Source organism: Gallus gallus, chromosome 11 (assembly GCF_016699485.2).
Source record: "Gallus gallus isolate bGalGal1 chromosome 11, bGalGal1.mat.broiler.GRCg7b, whole genome shotgun sequence".
Taxonomy (NCBI): domain Eukaryota; kingdom Metazoa; phylum Chordata; class Aves; order Galliformes; family Phasianidae; genus Gallus; species Gallus gallus.
The window spans coordinates 7,494,858-7,509,524 of NC_052542.1; the positions used below are offsets into that span (position 1 = coordinate 7,494,858).

General features: G+C 41.1%; 1 protein-coding gene across 1 annotated transcript; it reads right to left on the reverse strand.

Moving 5' to 3' along the window:
- Window positions 1-38: 38 nt before the first annotated feature.
- On the reverse strand, window positions 39-5,458 carry LOC427545 (histamine H3 receptor). Its single transcript, XM_425117.8, has 3 exons — window positions 4,742-5,458; window positions 4,502-4,668; window positions 39-2,529 (listed from the first exon to the last, which is right to left on the reverse strand). The coding sequence occupies exons 1-3, from the start codon at window positions 4,995-4,997 to the stop codon at window positions 1,651-1,653; spliced, it is 1,302 nt and encodes a 433-aa protein (XP_425117.4). The 5' UTR covers window positions 4,998-5,458; the 3' UTR covers window positions 39-1,650.
- Between the last annotated feature and the right edge of the window lie 9,209 nt (window positions 5,459-14,667).

Consider the following 14,667-nt stretch of genomic DNA (forward strand, 5'->3'; position numbering starts at 1 on the left):
ACCTGGACATACTAAGGAGGGTGCTAGCTTCCTGATGTAGAAAACTGTCATTCAAAATCCATTTCTGCTGAAAGGTGCCTGTTCATACTTCAGTGTTTTTCTGGCTTGAGAGTGGTGGAGAATCCTACTAGATTCTAGGTCTATGCTAAACAGATATGTGGCAATTAAATGATGAAGCTGTAGAAATTTGAGTGGTAGAACAATTAATTCCCAATGGTATGTGGAGACTGACCTAGTTGTAGATTAATACCATTTGCTAAGAACTTTAAGTTTAAACATTGCTTCTTTACCTTAACTGACTGCAGTGTGCTCAAGCTACCTGACTGAACTTCCTCACTCCTTGAGTTGGTCACTGCTATTAAAATGGCAAAGACTATATTGGATGAGGAAGTCAGACTTTGCTGGGTTGTCTAATTTAGTGTCACTGCTTGTTTTTGAAAATGACGAATATAATCCTAGGAAACCTAAGAATTACAGAGAAGATAAAAATCAGGTGGTGGTTCTGCTAGTTTGGAGGTGGAGGAGGAATAGAGGGAATCTAATGGCCTCATTTGCTTTGTGGTGTAACTAAAGAACTTCTGAGTACCATTACTCAGTATCTGTTGATGCTGTCCCTTGTTTAAGAAAAAGTTAAAGCAGATTCTTTGTTATAAAGTATCCATAGTAAAATGTGATATTATGTTAATGTAGATAAATTCATATGGTTGGAATATGCCCTCTTATCCTAGAATATTTGTGAAACTATGTTTAATTCTTAAGGTAACTTGTACTTGTAACTCAGGAATTACTTTTTAATAATAGTTTTGTGGTTTCAGCTGCAGTTATTCTAATGTTATAAGCCAGTGCTTATTTCCATATGCGCTTAGTTAAGATGACAGTCATAACTCTTTCACAGTTTGTAATGATCTTTATTGAAATTTTACAAAATGAACTTCATAACTTGTGAACCTTAAGATCAGCTGTGCTAACATGCTTTTTGGCTGTGGCAGTGGGTGACTGTGGCTGTTGAATAGCTATGAATTGTCCTCAGAATTAAGTGTCTGTAAAACTGTAGAAGATGCTAATGAAGGTGGAAACAAATCACCTTTTCCACCCAAGTCAGTGCTCCTTTATTGGTATAGTTGTTCAGCTTTTCTGGTAACCTGACTGTTCTGGTACCTCTTGTTCCAAGCTTTTCCTGGGTACCGTTGTTAAGTTAGGGATTGGGGATTTCCTCCCTAAAGTGCATACACTTAGCAGCTAAGACCCTGAAGTCCTTACAGAGTGGCTGGGGGTAAAATATAACAAATCCAAAGTAACAATTAAATTTCTTACTGGTATTACTTAGGAATATTAATAGTGAGACACTCCCCAGTTGTTGGGTATGAATTTGGTATTCCCTTTTTGTCTCTTCAATGCTAGTGCATCATCACGAGAAAGTATGCTGTAGGCAAATCCCCAAAGAGCTTTGAGAAATTACCTTTGTTTACACTGATTGTTATTTCTGCAGCTATGCAGATGACTGTATCCTATACATTCCTGAATACTTACTGATCAGTGTTCCCTTAAATATTCAGTGCACAGTGGATTTAATATTTACAGATGAGTACTGGCCAGTTTGTGTTCCTGCTGAAAGCAAGATGTACTTACTGACAAATGTCACAGTTTTTTTTATGTGAAAATATGAGGATGAATTTTAACTTTTCCTGGGCACAGGAGTTTGGTGAAGGCTTTCCTGAAGCCCATGTGGCATAGTGGGTATAGAATAGGATTAATGGCTGAATTCACCCACAGAAGCCAAAACGAAGTCTCATAAAGTGAATGTAACACACAGTGCCCGTGGCAAGCTGCTCTGATGATCATTAAAAGTGTATAAGGTGCCCAGCACAAACCAAACACACTGACAATAATTGCTAAGGACTTTGCTACTCTTTTATCTCGAGAAAGTCTAACTCTATTTGTCATAGCAGTGTCTGTTCTTGTGTTGGTGTCACCTGTGTTTTCTGTAGTTTTATAGAAACTGTTCCTATGAGGCTTGGTCTCTACATCCACCTGAAGTGGTCTAAGGTCTTGATTGACATTCAAATTTAATGACTGATTGTCAAATTTACATAGGCTGAGCCTTGAAACCTTCTGCAGGGGAGAAAGGCTGCTTGCTTTCTTCTCATGTTTTTCTGTGTTAGCAGGTGTTACAAAAACCATGGTGTGTTCCCTTTTTTTCCCTCGGATACTCATTTCACAGTCCTCTTGGGCAGGAGATAAGTTCTCATTTCTAAGGGTTATGCGTTTCCTAATATTGAGGTAAATGCTTAAGTTGAAGTATGTAACAGTGATGAAAGGTGTGAAGAATTCAATGGTGGAAGCAATCATTAGGAAATACCAGTTGTAGAAGAATTCTGCATGACATTCTCCTTCTGGAAGGATGCTCTTCTGGGCAATGTACTCCCAGCTGAGAATGGCTGGACCATAGAGAAGAAAAGCAGCGATCCATACAGTGATCATCTTCAGTATTGCATTTCTGGTCTTCCCTTTTTGTGCTCTGTAACTCACCTGAGAAAGAGAGAAGTAATGTATATTAGTGGCATCTCAAGCGGTTCTATGGGTACCTTGGAATATGGACCTCTTAACTTTTGAAGGGTGATTGATAATATATATTGGTTTGGGGGTAGGGGTTACGGGCTCACCGAAGCCACGGAGAAGATGTTTGTTAGAATGGGTATTTCAGAAACACTATCACGGTGGTGGATATGTTCTTAGAATGTGCATCAGATCTTACAAACTAAAAAACAGGCTTTTCTTAAGTAAATACCCATTGCAATTTCTAGAATTAGCTGTTACTAGTTGCTTATGTATTCTGTTGCATAAGCTATGATACAAGTTTACAGCTTATCAAAGACAGCTCTTTGAAATTCATTAATGTATTTTATATTAAACGATCTAAAAATTTTATTAAATGAATAGAGCTCGCATGGGTATTCTGTGAATGCAGATCCTCACTGCTTTGTATAGATAGCTTACCTTACTAGGAAAGTTGCCCACAAAAAGAATTGGCGAAGAGCTTTTGTTTGACGTCCTTATTTTCGTTCTGTCACGAATTACTTACAGAACTGTTACCTCCAAGTGAGATTTATAGGAGTATTGTGGTCTGCAAAATGCTTCACAGGATGAGTAATTTTCCTTATTTAAAGAACAGGGAATCTAAGGTGCCACGAGGGTTGTATGGCAGTAACAGTAAGTCAGTAAACCATATCAGCAGTAGCGTAGAGTAGAATCTCAAGATCATCTAAGTTTTTATATTCTAATTTTCTAGTGTACCAGGCAATGTTCATAAAATGAATTGGAATTTCATCTTCCATCTCTACAGTGGCTAATCCCAGGGATTTCTGACACTATTCTGGAATATGAAGTCCTCAGGCTTGAAATCTCCTCGAATTCATGCCCATTGTCCCAGTCTGTGGATTTTGGTCTCCAGGGCTTATGCTGTTTTGTTTAGGATGGCAATACAGCTGAGGAATTCCGGGTTTGTCTGAATTCAGTCTGGTTTTTTGCAATCCTTTTCAAGACTGCTCCTGAAATCATTAGCAACTTTTGTAGGAAGTTTGAAGCTTTCACTGAGAGAATAATTTAGAACTCATTCATGTGTTCTCATATTGCTCTACACCAGTGGACAGGTTCTGTACTCTTTGCTTTGGGAGGGATTTTTATATGGAAGATTTATTTGAAACGTTTCAAAGAGGCTGAACTCTATCATTTACTATAAACACTTTGTTTCTGAAACCATCCAGTCTATATATTTATACTATGTGTATAGTCATGAGTGTGGCTTATAAAAGTAAAATTCATGGCTAATACAGAACTTAGAAAATAAAGGAGTGTTGTGTTGACTATTTGAGAATTAATCTGTTCATTTCTCCCTGTTGAAAAAAATAGTTATAAACTGTTTAAGTGCTGTTGTTCCTTTTAACTATTTACTGAAAAGTTATCGTTGCCTCAGTGTGATTTAAATTGAACAATGAAATCAATGTTTTCACAAAATACAGATGAAATGGTGCTGAAGAATAGCCACGAACTGTAGAAGAATGAGTAGCACCAGAGATAATGTGGTGTTTAGGCACCATGGAACGGCTTAGTACCTGTTGCAGAGCTCTGCCTTTACTGTAGGCATGTTGCTGTGTTCTAAGGGAATGCTCTGTTGCAGCCAGGTAATGATTTTCTAAGCTCTTCCTAAGGTGTGACTGCAGAAGAAATAAGAAAACTCTGCTCTTCTAGCTTCAACAGCAGCATGTACAGCCTGTGCCCGTTTCTAAAGCAGCGTAAAAGTGAGAAGAAACTCATTTCTGCCAAAGCCAATTGTTCCTAAGCCTACTTCCAGAACAGTGGGTGTGTCGAGATTGCTCCCATCTCCTGTGGTGTCTGAGGAGCACGAGGATCACCCAAGCAAGCCCTTCCTGCAGCTGCTCTGTGATGAGCATCTCTGCTAAGCCCCGCTTTTGCTGTTTGTACCCTGGAGCGCAGCCCTTACCGCCTTGGTGACGGAGATGAACCTGTTGAAGCTGATAAGGACGATGTTGAAGACAGAGGCGGCGCACACCAGGTAGTCCACCACCAGCCACAGCTTGCACAATCCCCGGCCGAGCCTCCACTCGCCCGTCAGCACGTAGGGGATGTAGAGCGGGATGCAGAAGCTGCCTGCGGACACAGCCGGTGGTGACACGCGCAGTGCCCTGCGCTCCCCCATCCCTCCACCGGCCCTGACACTCACCCACCAGGAGGTCGGCGACGGCCAAGTTGAGGAAGAAGTAGTCCCCCTGGGTGCGGAGGCGCCGGTCCACCACGAACGCCAGGATGACCAGAGCGTTGCCCAGCACCGTGGCCAGCACCAGCAGCCCAATGAGCGCCGTCAGCAGCGCCGCGGCGGTGCCGGAGAAGGGCCCCGCGCGCTGCCCGTCCGCCGCGCAGGCACCGCCCGCTGCCCGCGGGATGGCGGACTGGTTGAGCCACGGCGAGCCCTGGCCCATGGCTCGCGCCGCGCCGCGCTGCCGGCCCGCCTCTGCCGCGCGCCCCGCTCTGCTCCTGGCGCCGCCCCGGCGGGCGGAGGGAGGGGCCGGGCGGGAGACTCGCCCAGAGGGGACGGCGTCAGTGTATAGCAAATGTAGTTCACCGACGGCTGCTCGTGGCTGCGCGGCGCGCGCTGTGCCTGCTGTTCGATGGCTCGCGCCCTGCCCCGCACCTGCGGGTCCTCCCCCTGTCCCTCAGGGTCCCCGTCGTAACCTTCGCTGAAAACAGCCGCTGGTAAACTTGCATATGAGTGGCAAAATATTTGTATAAATCTGCCGTTTGAAATAAGTTTTAGGAGCAATCACAACAGCTTTGTGAAGAGAGGACGGTGGCTGCGACATCAGGTAAGGCAAGCAGCGCAGCTCCGTAGCGGCTGTCCGTTGTGTGCCTGAGGTGCCGCCTCCCGAGCGGCCCGGCCTGCTGCCCGGGGTGCGTTGTCCCTTCGTGTGCTGGAGGTGCACCTGCGAGGCCCCCCCAGATCACTGGCTGTGCGATGCCTGGCAGCAGAATGTTCTTGTGTATCTCAATACTATCATCTCCCTCAAGCAAATAAGTGAAGCTGCCACAGCAAAGCAACAGGAAACCTTAGCTTGTTACCACAGTGAATATTCCCTTATTTGAGGGCTCCTTTTCACTTAGTTTTGAGCTGAGTTCTCAGTTTTCCATTCACTTAAGTCGGTAACTACTGCTTACTGCTAACTACTGCTGTCTGGTATGAGAAAGATAAAGAGGCAGCCGAGAGACACAACAAAGAAGTATCTCAATCACCAGGAAAGTGTGGGAAAGTTCATTTGTTCTTTCTTGAATAATCACTCCTAAATGGATTTTTTTTAGGTGTTTTCTACTGAGTTATGTTGCATGTCCTTTAAGAACATCAGTTCTTGAAGGGAAGCTCTTCTCCCGAGAATTACGTTGTAGTGGTATGGATAGATACAGGCATACTGTGGGGGGAAAAGCTCCAAACAGACCCAGGTGAGAGAGGTGAGCTGCACCTCGTTGTTCCCATCGCCAGAGCAGGCTCTGCTGGGGGGAAAGCACTGATAGTGGGGCCTGGCAGGATGAAGGGAAAGCGTGAAGAGCTCTGTATGAAATGTTTTTACGTAAGGCTGAGTTGTAGGCTTCTGAAAACAAATTCTGTTCCTCATCTTAAATAGTCTCTTGCTGAGAATCAGATAATTAGAATTGTTAAAGAGGAATGACAGTGGCCCAAGATGATAATGCAAAATGCAGCACTTCCCAAGACATATCACTACTGACACGTTCTGAAACTTAAAACTTCTGTTCCATGATTCCTTTAGTGATGATTGTTCTAATTTCCAGAAGATTTCTCAGCTGAAAAAGGGAGCTGTCTGATTCATGCAGTTTCCCATGACTGGCGTATGTGGGTGAGCATATCTACAGTGATGATAGAAAAACAGCATGTGTTTACCCCTACCACAGGCAGGTGACTCTGGCCAAATTCATCATCCAAATGGATCTGGGGAAGCCGTGTTGTGAGGGGGTAGACTACAGCTGGCTGCATATCCCCTTGGTTCAAAGACCTCTTTAGTTAATCTCTCCTTTGAAGTACAACTGGGGTAGTAAGCATACTTGAACTGCATATTTGCCAGAATCTCAATTTGGAATTACATCGTTGTGTCTTTTACCAAATAACGTGTTGTATATACTAGTTCTTCCTTTGATTGTTCCTTTTAAGGATATTTTGTTCTAGTCCCAGGACTACGCATACAGAATAATTCTTTCCTGGTGGGTATACAGAATGACTGGTACTGAAGCTTTAGGCTTTGCTTTCCAGTGGACTGAAGAGCAATTGTTGCACTTCTCAGTGAAATAGATGAAAGCGTACTGTAGCTGGAACCTTCACTTATGTAAAGGAAGACGTTCACTAATTTGCATATTTCTGTATAATTTCTAATAGCCTCATTTAAGGTTTTATTATCTGTTCTCTAGCTACTTGTTGGTATTTCACAGAGGAAAAAAAAGCCTCTTTGGCCAGGAACAGTGGAATGATTTTTAGACTTGAAAGACGATACAGATTGCTCTATCAAATGATAAATCAAATCCTGCTGTCAAATGGAACTGAGCACAGCTAAATGAACAGGAGAACAAAAGTCCAAAATGATCATTTCCTATTAAGTTTATACACACTGCCTGTCAGGGTTTTGCCTGCATAGTGGTTCACTTTGTTCTTTTAATCTTCTCTAGATATCTCTATGCATGAGATGCAATATTTATTTTAAAATAATTCCTCTTGTTCCTGCACATGTAGAGAAAACACACCTATTTCGTCTGTGCCAGTGTAAAGACATCTAGTTCAGAGTACTCAGTGTTACCATCCACTGATTATGTATTTTCTTCTGTTCACTAAAGAAACACTCAGTACAGTTCAGTCCTGTGCATAATGAGGGCTGTGGGGTAGCAAGGTTTGGTGTAGTTATCAGTGCTAACAGCCGGCTGTGAGTAGCCCCACCTGCTTTTAAGACACGTAAAGGCATGGTTAGAGCTTAAAATTGAGACAGTACTTCCTATCTTGTGCAAAGAAAGAGTACTGCTACCTGCTCAGTCCTTATGAGCAGTGTTGTCACCTCTTTGCATGTAATAAACTGGTTTCCATCCACTTCGAGTGTGATCTGCTGCTTGATGAAGACCTGTTTTGCTTACAGGTGTACTATGGTGCAGCACTGAGGAGGCCGTATTGGCCAGGCTGGTTGGGTTCTGCTGTATTCTGCGTCCAGGTGATGTCATTACTAGCTAATGCTCTTGGAAAATTAGACTGCCAACAACATCCCAGAAATAGCTATCCCATAGGCACCTGCCTCAAAGTTAAACCAAAATTATGTTAGTCCTGAGAAACATCATAACTGAATATATTATAGGCACTAGGAGTAGTTTTATTCTGTTTTGCTCCTCCTGGATACGGTCAACAGTTTCTCATGCTATTGCTTGTGCATGGTATTACCAATTGAGTGATGCAACATATATGGCATTTGTATCCTTCCTATCCTAGCTATTTGTTGTATGGATATTTCACTGAGGTACTTTCATTCATGTTGCATCAAAGGGTATTGGCACAGTTTTATCTCTTGGCTGTAAGCATGTTGCAGAGGATTTAATGTTTGTTTGTTTATTTAGTTACGTGTATACAGACATCCAAAAAATCTCTCAGTATGTTGGTGGACATTGCAAAAATCAGAAGACTGTGGATTTTTTTCTGTTCTTAACTGATTCTCTCTCCTTTGCACTGACAATGATCAGACATGTGCTCTTGTGCATGGCCTTAGCATGCTCTAAATGCTGCAGTATTTCTATCCAGAGTGGTGCCAGGGTCCCAGGATCCCAGAGCTTCTGGGTGCATGTGGGAAACATCCCCTTTTTCTCCAGTAAATGGCATCCTCCAGCAGTGAGCTGGTGCCCATCTTTCTTCTGTGTCCCCTGTGGAGACTACATTACCTTCACCTTGGGCTACAGTGAGGCTTCTCAGTACGAATGGGAGAAATTAAGAGTATGTTCACATGAGAAAATCCAATACATTTAATGAAACTAAATTGTTACCATGATTCAATGCAATTCAATTAAATTAAACAAACAAAACAAACAAACAAACAAAAAACACTAACAATACCAAATCTAGAGAGAACACTTGGGAGACAAACGCTCAGCAGTACTCACACAGTTATGTTCCCCTCTCTGGCCCCCCGGTGTTCTGTACACAGGCAGTCTTCATTGCTATGAATCAACCATTCCTGAAAGGTGTACCACTTGGAAAGGATAGGAAGCCATCAACAGCCACTGAGTTCCTTCACTGACTTCAGCATACTTTGATCAGCACCTAATTGTACATTTCTCTGCGCAGCACAGGGCTGGTTTTAGCTATGTGCAAAGGGGAAAATGCGTAAGTGGGAGGCAGAAGCCTATGTTCTGTTCTTGGCTCTGTCACAAGCTTGTACATTAGGGTTCCCAGAAAGTCGCTCCATTTTTGCGTGTCTCCCTGTTCTTGCATGGGACAAGGCACTTAAGTCTTTCAGAAATATTCTAGAAGCTACAGTGCTAAACATTCACGGCCAGACTGACTGTAAAACTGTGCCAGCAGAACAATAGCTCTCACATCCTTCCTCTGGTCCTAGTTAAACTCTATAGGCAAGGCAGCTCCCGCCTGCTGCATGTTCAGATATATTCATCTTTGCGTGTGGTGATTAAGCATGCTGTTCCCATTAGTGTCAGTGGGAGTTAAATAAGCAATTACAGAACATTAAGAGGAAATGATAGCCTTTAATCATCCTTTATTTTAAAAAAAGCCACCTTAAACTGAACGGACACTTATTTCTTTGTAAAGAAGTCATTGACGCTCCTCATGTGCTTGAAGTTCATCCTTGATCCTGTGCTGGCAAACATCCTGTCCTGACTAAAGCACTGTGTAGCAGCATTAAAGCCATTGCTTCTGTGTGTTACAGTTAAAAAGCTGACCAAATCGAAGTGTGCCTTTTTAGCAGTTCTCCAAACCATAACATCTCTGTGTTGGGCACAGCTGGTTGAAGGTGTTTGGTGAAATGTGAATGTCATTACATGTCCTATTGTGCTGAATGCTGAATTTATTTCTTCAGGAGAGCTTCATGTCTATACTGGACATAACATTTTGACTGAATAAAAGTAGGAAATTGTTTTCTGCATTGGAATGTTGTGTTTAAAGAGCAATAGTTTAGCTTCTCAAGTAAAGGAAGTTTTCATTTCAAACAAAACAAGTACGGCAACGAAAAATAGAAGAAAATGTTGGATAAAGTTATGAATTATTTCTCAAGCAGGGAACTAAAAAAATGTAAGAAAGGAAGCTTTCTGCCAGAAAAAAGCTTTCGAATTTGATGCAAATCAAATCCTTTTATAATCTTTTTCTGTAATGTATATTTTGAAATAATCCCATTGTTTTCTATCTCTGTTTCATACACAATTATTTCTTCTGATTCTGCTGGTAATCCCTATCTGCACTTGCAACAAACACGTGTAATTACCTCTCTTAAGAAAAGCCACGTGTACTGGTCACATAGAGCTTGAAGAGTGAACCTTTAATGCTCTTTCGTAAAATATTTGGGTTTCTTGTTACGTATATGTAACCCCTCCTAACTGAGACATCGGAGCTGGAAAATGAGCTCCTATGTGCTTGGATTGTCCAGCTCTGAGAGGAGAACTTCTGGGCCGCAGGAGGTTGTGGTAAGGATCAGTAAGGAGACTCATGCATTTCATGTAAGCGCTGTTGTGGTGTTGATGGCTGTACAAGATGGAGAAAGCTGTGGATGAGGCTGAGCCTGGGGGAGTAGCTAGCCAGTACTGTGTTATTTGCATCATGTGGCATTTGGGGAACTTGCAAAATTGTTGGCTTCCAAATTGTTAAGGCTACTGAAATAGATTTGAAGGCATTTGAAGTAGTTCAGGCTATTTTTCAAATTGGGAATTTTTACCCTCGTGGATTGGTTTGCAGTGATGGACTTTTTCTGAGTGTTTTTCCTGTGTTGGACGGCTATCAGGAAAGCTTGCCAGGGGGACGCCATCCTTCCCAACTGTCTTATTTTGAAGACAATCTTTTGTTCTTTTGTGAAAAAGCCCAGCTGTACTAATGTAGAGGCAGATTCTCATTTGCACACAGTGCACTGCTTTGCTGCAAAAGTGGTGTATCTTCAAAAGGCCTATTTATAAAAGAGCATCCAAATAATTTCAAGGTTTTTTTTTAAAGCTGCACAAAAAATATTTTCTATTTCAGTTGAATTCCATTCTACGTTATAGACATTATTACAGAGTGGCAGCGTATACAAAGGGAAGAAATAGAGTGGCTTCAAATACATATAAATGTATCACTTTTATTTTTCAAATAAATAAGGACCTGTTTTTGAGGGGTAAGGTTTCCAGATACAGGAACACCGGGGGAAAAATGTATTTGGATGTCAACGCTTCATTCCTTAACCATTATTTCATTTATTAATTTGGCTATAATTTAAAGATAACACATACTGGTTGAAATGCATCTTCTCATTGTTTTGTTTGAATTAAAGCATTTCTTCAGAAGGAGCGGTGAGGCACGGAGCGGCTGCCCAGGGGGTGGGGGAGTCACCATCCCTGCAGGTGTTGAAGAAGGTGGATGTTGCACTGAGTGGCGTGGCCTGGAGCAGTCAGCAGATGGGCTGGTGGTTGTGCTAGGTGACTTCAGTGTCTTTCCAACCTGAATGGTTCTATGATTCCATGATAACTAAAATATATCATGATCTTTGGGGAAAAAAAAAAAGAAAAACCAACAACAACCTGCTTTTTTTGATTCAAGCTGTTGTATTAAGTGAATTTGATCCAATGAATAAATTGCTTTTCCCAGAGGATGCATGTTATATTGCATTTACTTAAAAACAAGACAAAATAAAAACCCCCCAGGGCACCCATCCTGAACAAACTATGGTAACCACAGAAAACGATGGCTTTCATCAAAGGAATTTATTACTAACACTTTGGAGGAGTTCTAGAGCTGTGTGCACAGATGAATCCAACTGCCTCCAAACATATGCGCCGTCCGACCTACGAAAATAACTTTCTTGCCAATTTTATCTAGATGAGTAGATTGCAGTCATTAGGAATGACTGGCCCACGTATTCTGTTGTTTCAGAAAGCCACCACAGAAGATACGACAGTATCTGTACTGAGCAGAAAACTTGTATTCTGTGAGAAATGCTTTTCCTGGAAGGGCTTAAACATACCTTTAAAACTGTAAAATGTTTTAAGAATTCCACTACAGGAGAGTTGACTTTATCATTTGAGTCTATGTGCAGTTACATGTTGCTTTGTAATTGCACGTAAGCATATACATTTCAGCAGTATTCAGTGAGATTGTTGTAATTACACACAAATTGTTAAGGAGATTGGAAGCACAGAAAATGAAGTCAACTACAGAAAAGCATCTAGAAAATTCCAGTGTTACTGTGCATACTTAGTTCTGCTTTACCACGTCCAAAGCAAACTGGCTGCCTGGTACTGTTCTGACTATCAGCTGAAGCAGCACACTTCAGATAGCTGCAGCCTTTCAAACTACCATCTGCTAAGACATAATCGTAAGCCCACTGACAAGTGTTTGTCAGAAATCTCTTCATGCTAATTGATCTCTTTTCCGACACACTTGGGTAGCTAATTTTTAAGACCTGAGAGCCATCGTTACTATATTTTCCTCTTCAAGATAGAGGCACAGCTGTATTACAGACAAAAAAGAACTTAAAGCACTTGAAATACAACAAAATCATGGGAGAATAACTTCTAAATGGCCATGTTCAAAATTTGAACTGAAATGAAGCATTGATCACAACAAGATAATATCCCATCACCAACAGCTGCATTCTTTTGCATCTCTAGTGAATTTTATTTTGCTTTGTTTACAGTGAATGAGGAGGTGCAGTGATCATCTGAAATCAACAGAGCAAGCAATTTTCATTCTTTTCAAGCATGCCTTCTTCCTGATGTGATTATGCCTAGTGATTTGTTGCGTTCTGCATCTGCAGTAACTGTGATTTCATCCTTATCTTTAATCACTGCATCTTTGCTATCTTTCTAAGATGTGGTCAGCAGCTCTCCGGGGGCAGAAAGTTAAGGGGTCACTGACAGCAGTGATGCCTGTTCTTATAGAATCGTAGAATCATAGAATCACCAAGGTTGGAAAAGACCCACAGGATCACCCAGTCCAACCATCCATGAATTCAGGCCCATGGAAAATTTTGATGGTAATATGGCAAAATACAGCATTCGTAGTGTTGTGCAGTGCGCAATGCCTGATAAATAATCCTTGCAGTATTAGTCAGAAGGCTGAATCCTCTTGGGAATTTCTGGTTTTGCCCAAATTTGTTATTTATTCCCATCAACATTCAACTTCAGTTTTAACGTTTGCTGTTGTCCATGTCTGAAGAAAGAAAACATTTTATTATGGGTTTTGTTCCTGTTGCATCTTTGTAGTCAGTTGAAGAACACCTTGTGGCACTCAGTCTACTGAGTTCTTGGGAACAACACTGAAACATCTGCAAAAGGGATTTAGCTCTTTTCTGGCCTTCCTTCAGGGAGCAATGTGTCTGTCTGGAGAGGTGGCCTTTCCAGTGCTAAGGGAGCATGGCTGATGGCACCTGCATTGTAGATGAGTCTTACTTAAGTAATCTGCATGGGCTTGAATTTCCTGTTATGCAGCCTCCTCCTGAAAGTCATTATCTAGAGTGAATATCCCTCATTCTGAAAATGAGGCAGTTGGCAATGTCAGGCATGTTAGTGGTTAAGAGAAAGTCAATACGCAGCAGATAAAGTAGCATAAATCTTGAAACTCCTTAGGTGAATTGCAAGAAAAGAGGTGCCTACAAACACAAAAATCCTAATCTGTAATGCTGTTCCTGTAGTTTTAAGAAATAAGATGTCTGTTGGACCAATTTTAAGTACATGAAGCACATTTCTGAAGAAGCCAGTGTTGAGGATATTCTGAAAACTACTTAAATTATAGTAGAAAAAGCACTTCAGAAAACATCCTCTGCTCATAAAGTCAAGCAGTAATGGAAGCAAATGATTTTGAGCTCTAATTTTTCTGACTTTCAAAGATATATTGGTTACAGTGATACAGCTCCATCTTTGATAGATGTAAACATTTGGATGAAGAGAGAGCTCATATGTGAAGCTCCGAAGTAGTCCTTTAAAAAGCCCATGAATTGGATCTGACTTTCTGAGGGGATGAAGCAATGAAGCTATAGAGGTTTGCAAAAGTTCAATTGCTTTTCTGGTTAGATTTGATTTATTTAGGCTTACAATGATGAAATACCTGTCAAAGAACATACTTTATAGCTAATAACCCAAATAATTAACAGCAGTCTACAGTTACATGGCACGATTCATCCCTAGATATTATATCTATTATATCATAGATATTATAAGTGGTTCACAATTGAGTTAATCAAGCACATGCAGTAAAAAAATATTGTCTAAATTTTATGATAGACAAATGGAAGCCTAAGGAGATTAAATTATTGCCATGGTAACAAAAGGAATTTTTGTCAAGAACAGAAATGTATGCAGACTTTGTATTGCCTTATGTACCTTTTTTTTTTTAGATTTCTTTTATTTTGTGCCTTTTTATTGTTTCTTTCCCATCACTGTGAATCTGTGCTGGCTTGTCTCCATATTCCACACGTATCTGATAGACATTTTCAGATTGATAAGCCTTATATTAACTTTTTTTTTCATTACATGTAATAATATAATTTGATCTTTTGATGCTTGTTGTATTTTAAGGTTGCCTTGTAATGAGAGGTAAGGAAAATATTACTTTAAGTCACCTTAAAGAAGAAACAGTCTGTGCTCTCAAATGAGTTCCACTTATGTTGGCGAGGGGTTTGTCATCCAGCAGTGAGTTAAAATAAAGATGTTGTTTCTTTGGATAGGAGCACCGGGTAAAACACTGCTATTTTTCTTTAGGTTTTTAACTTTGGAATTGACTTTCCAGGCTGCATGAACAGACACTGCTCCATGAGATCAGTGGCACATAATGAAGTTCTGGTCCAAACCATCCAGGTGTGTTTGTATCCTACATCAATTTCTGTGGACAGATGCTTTTTCTTCATAACCTCACTGTTAAAATTGAGG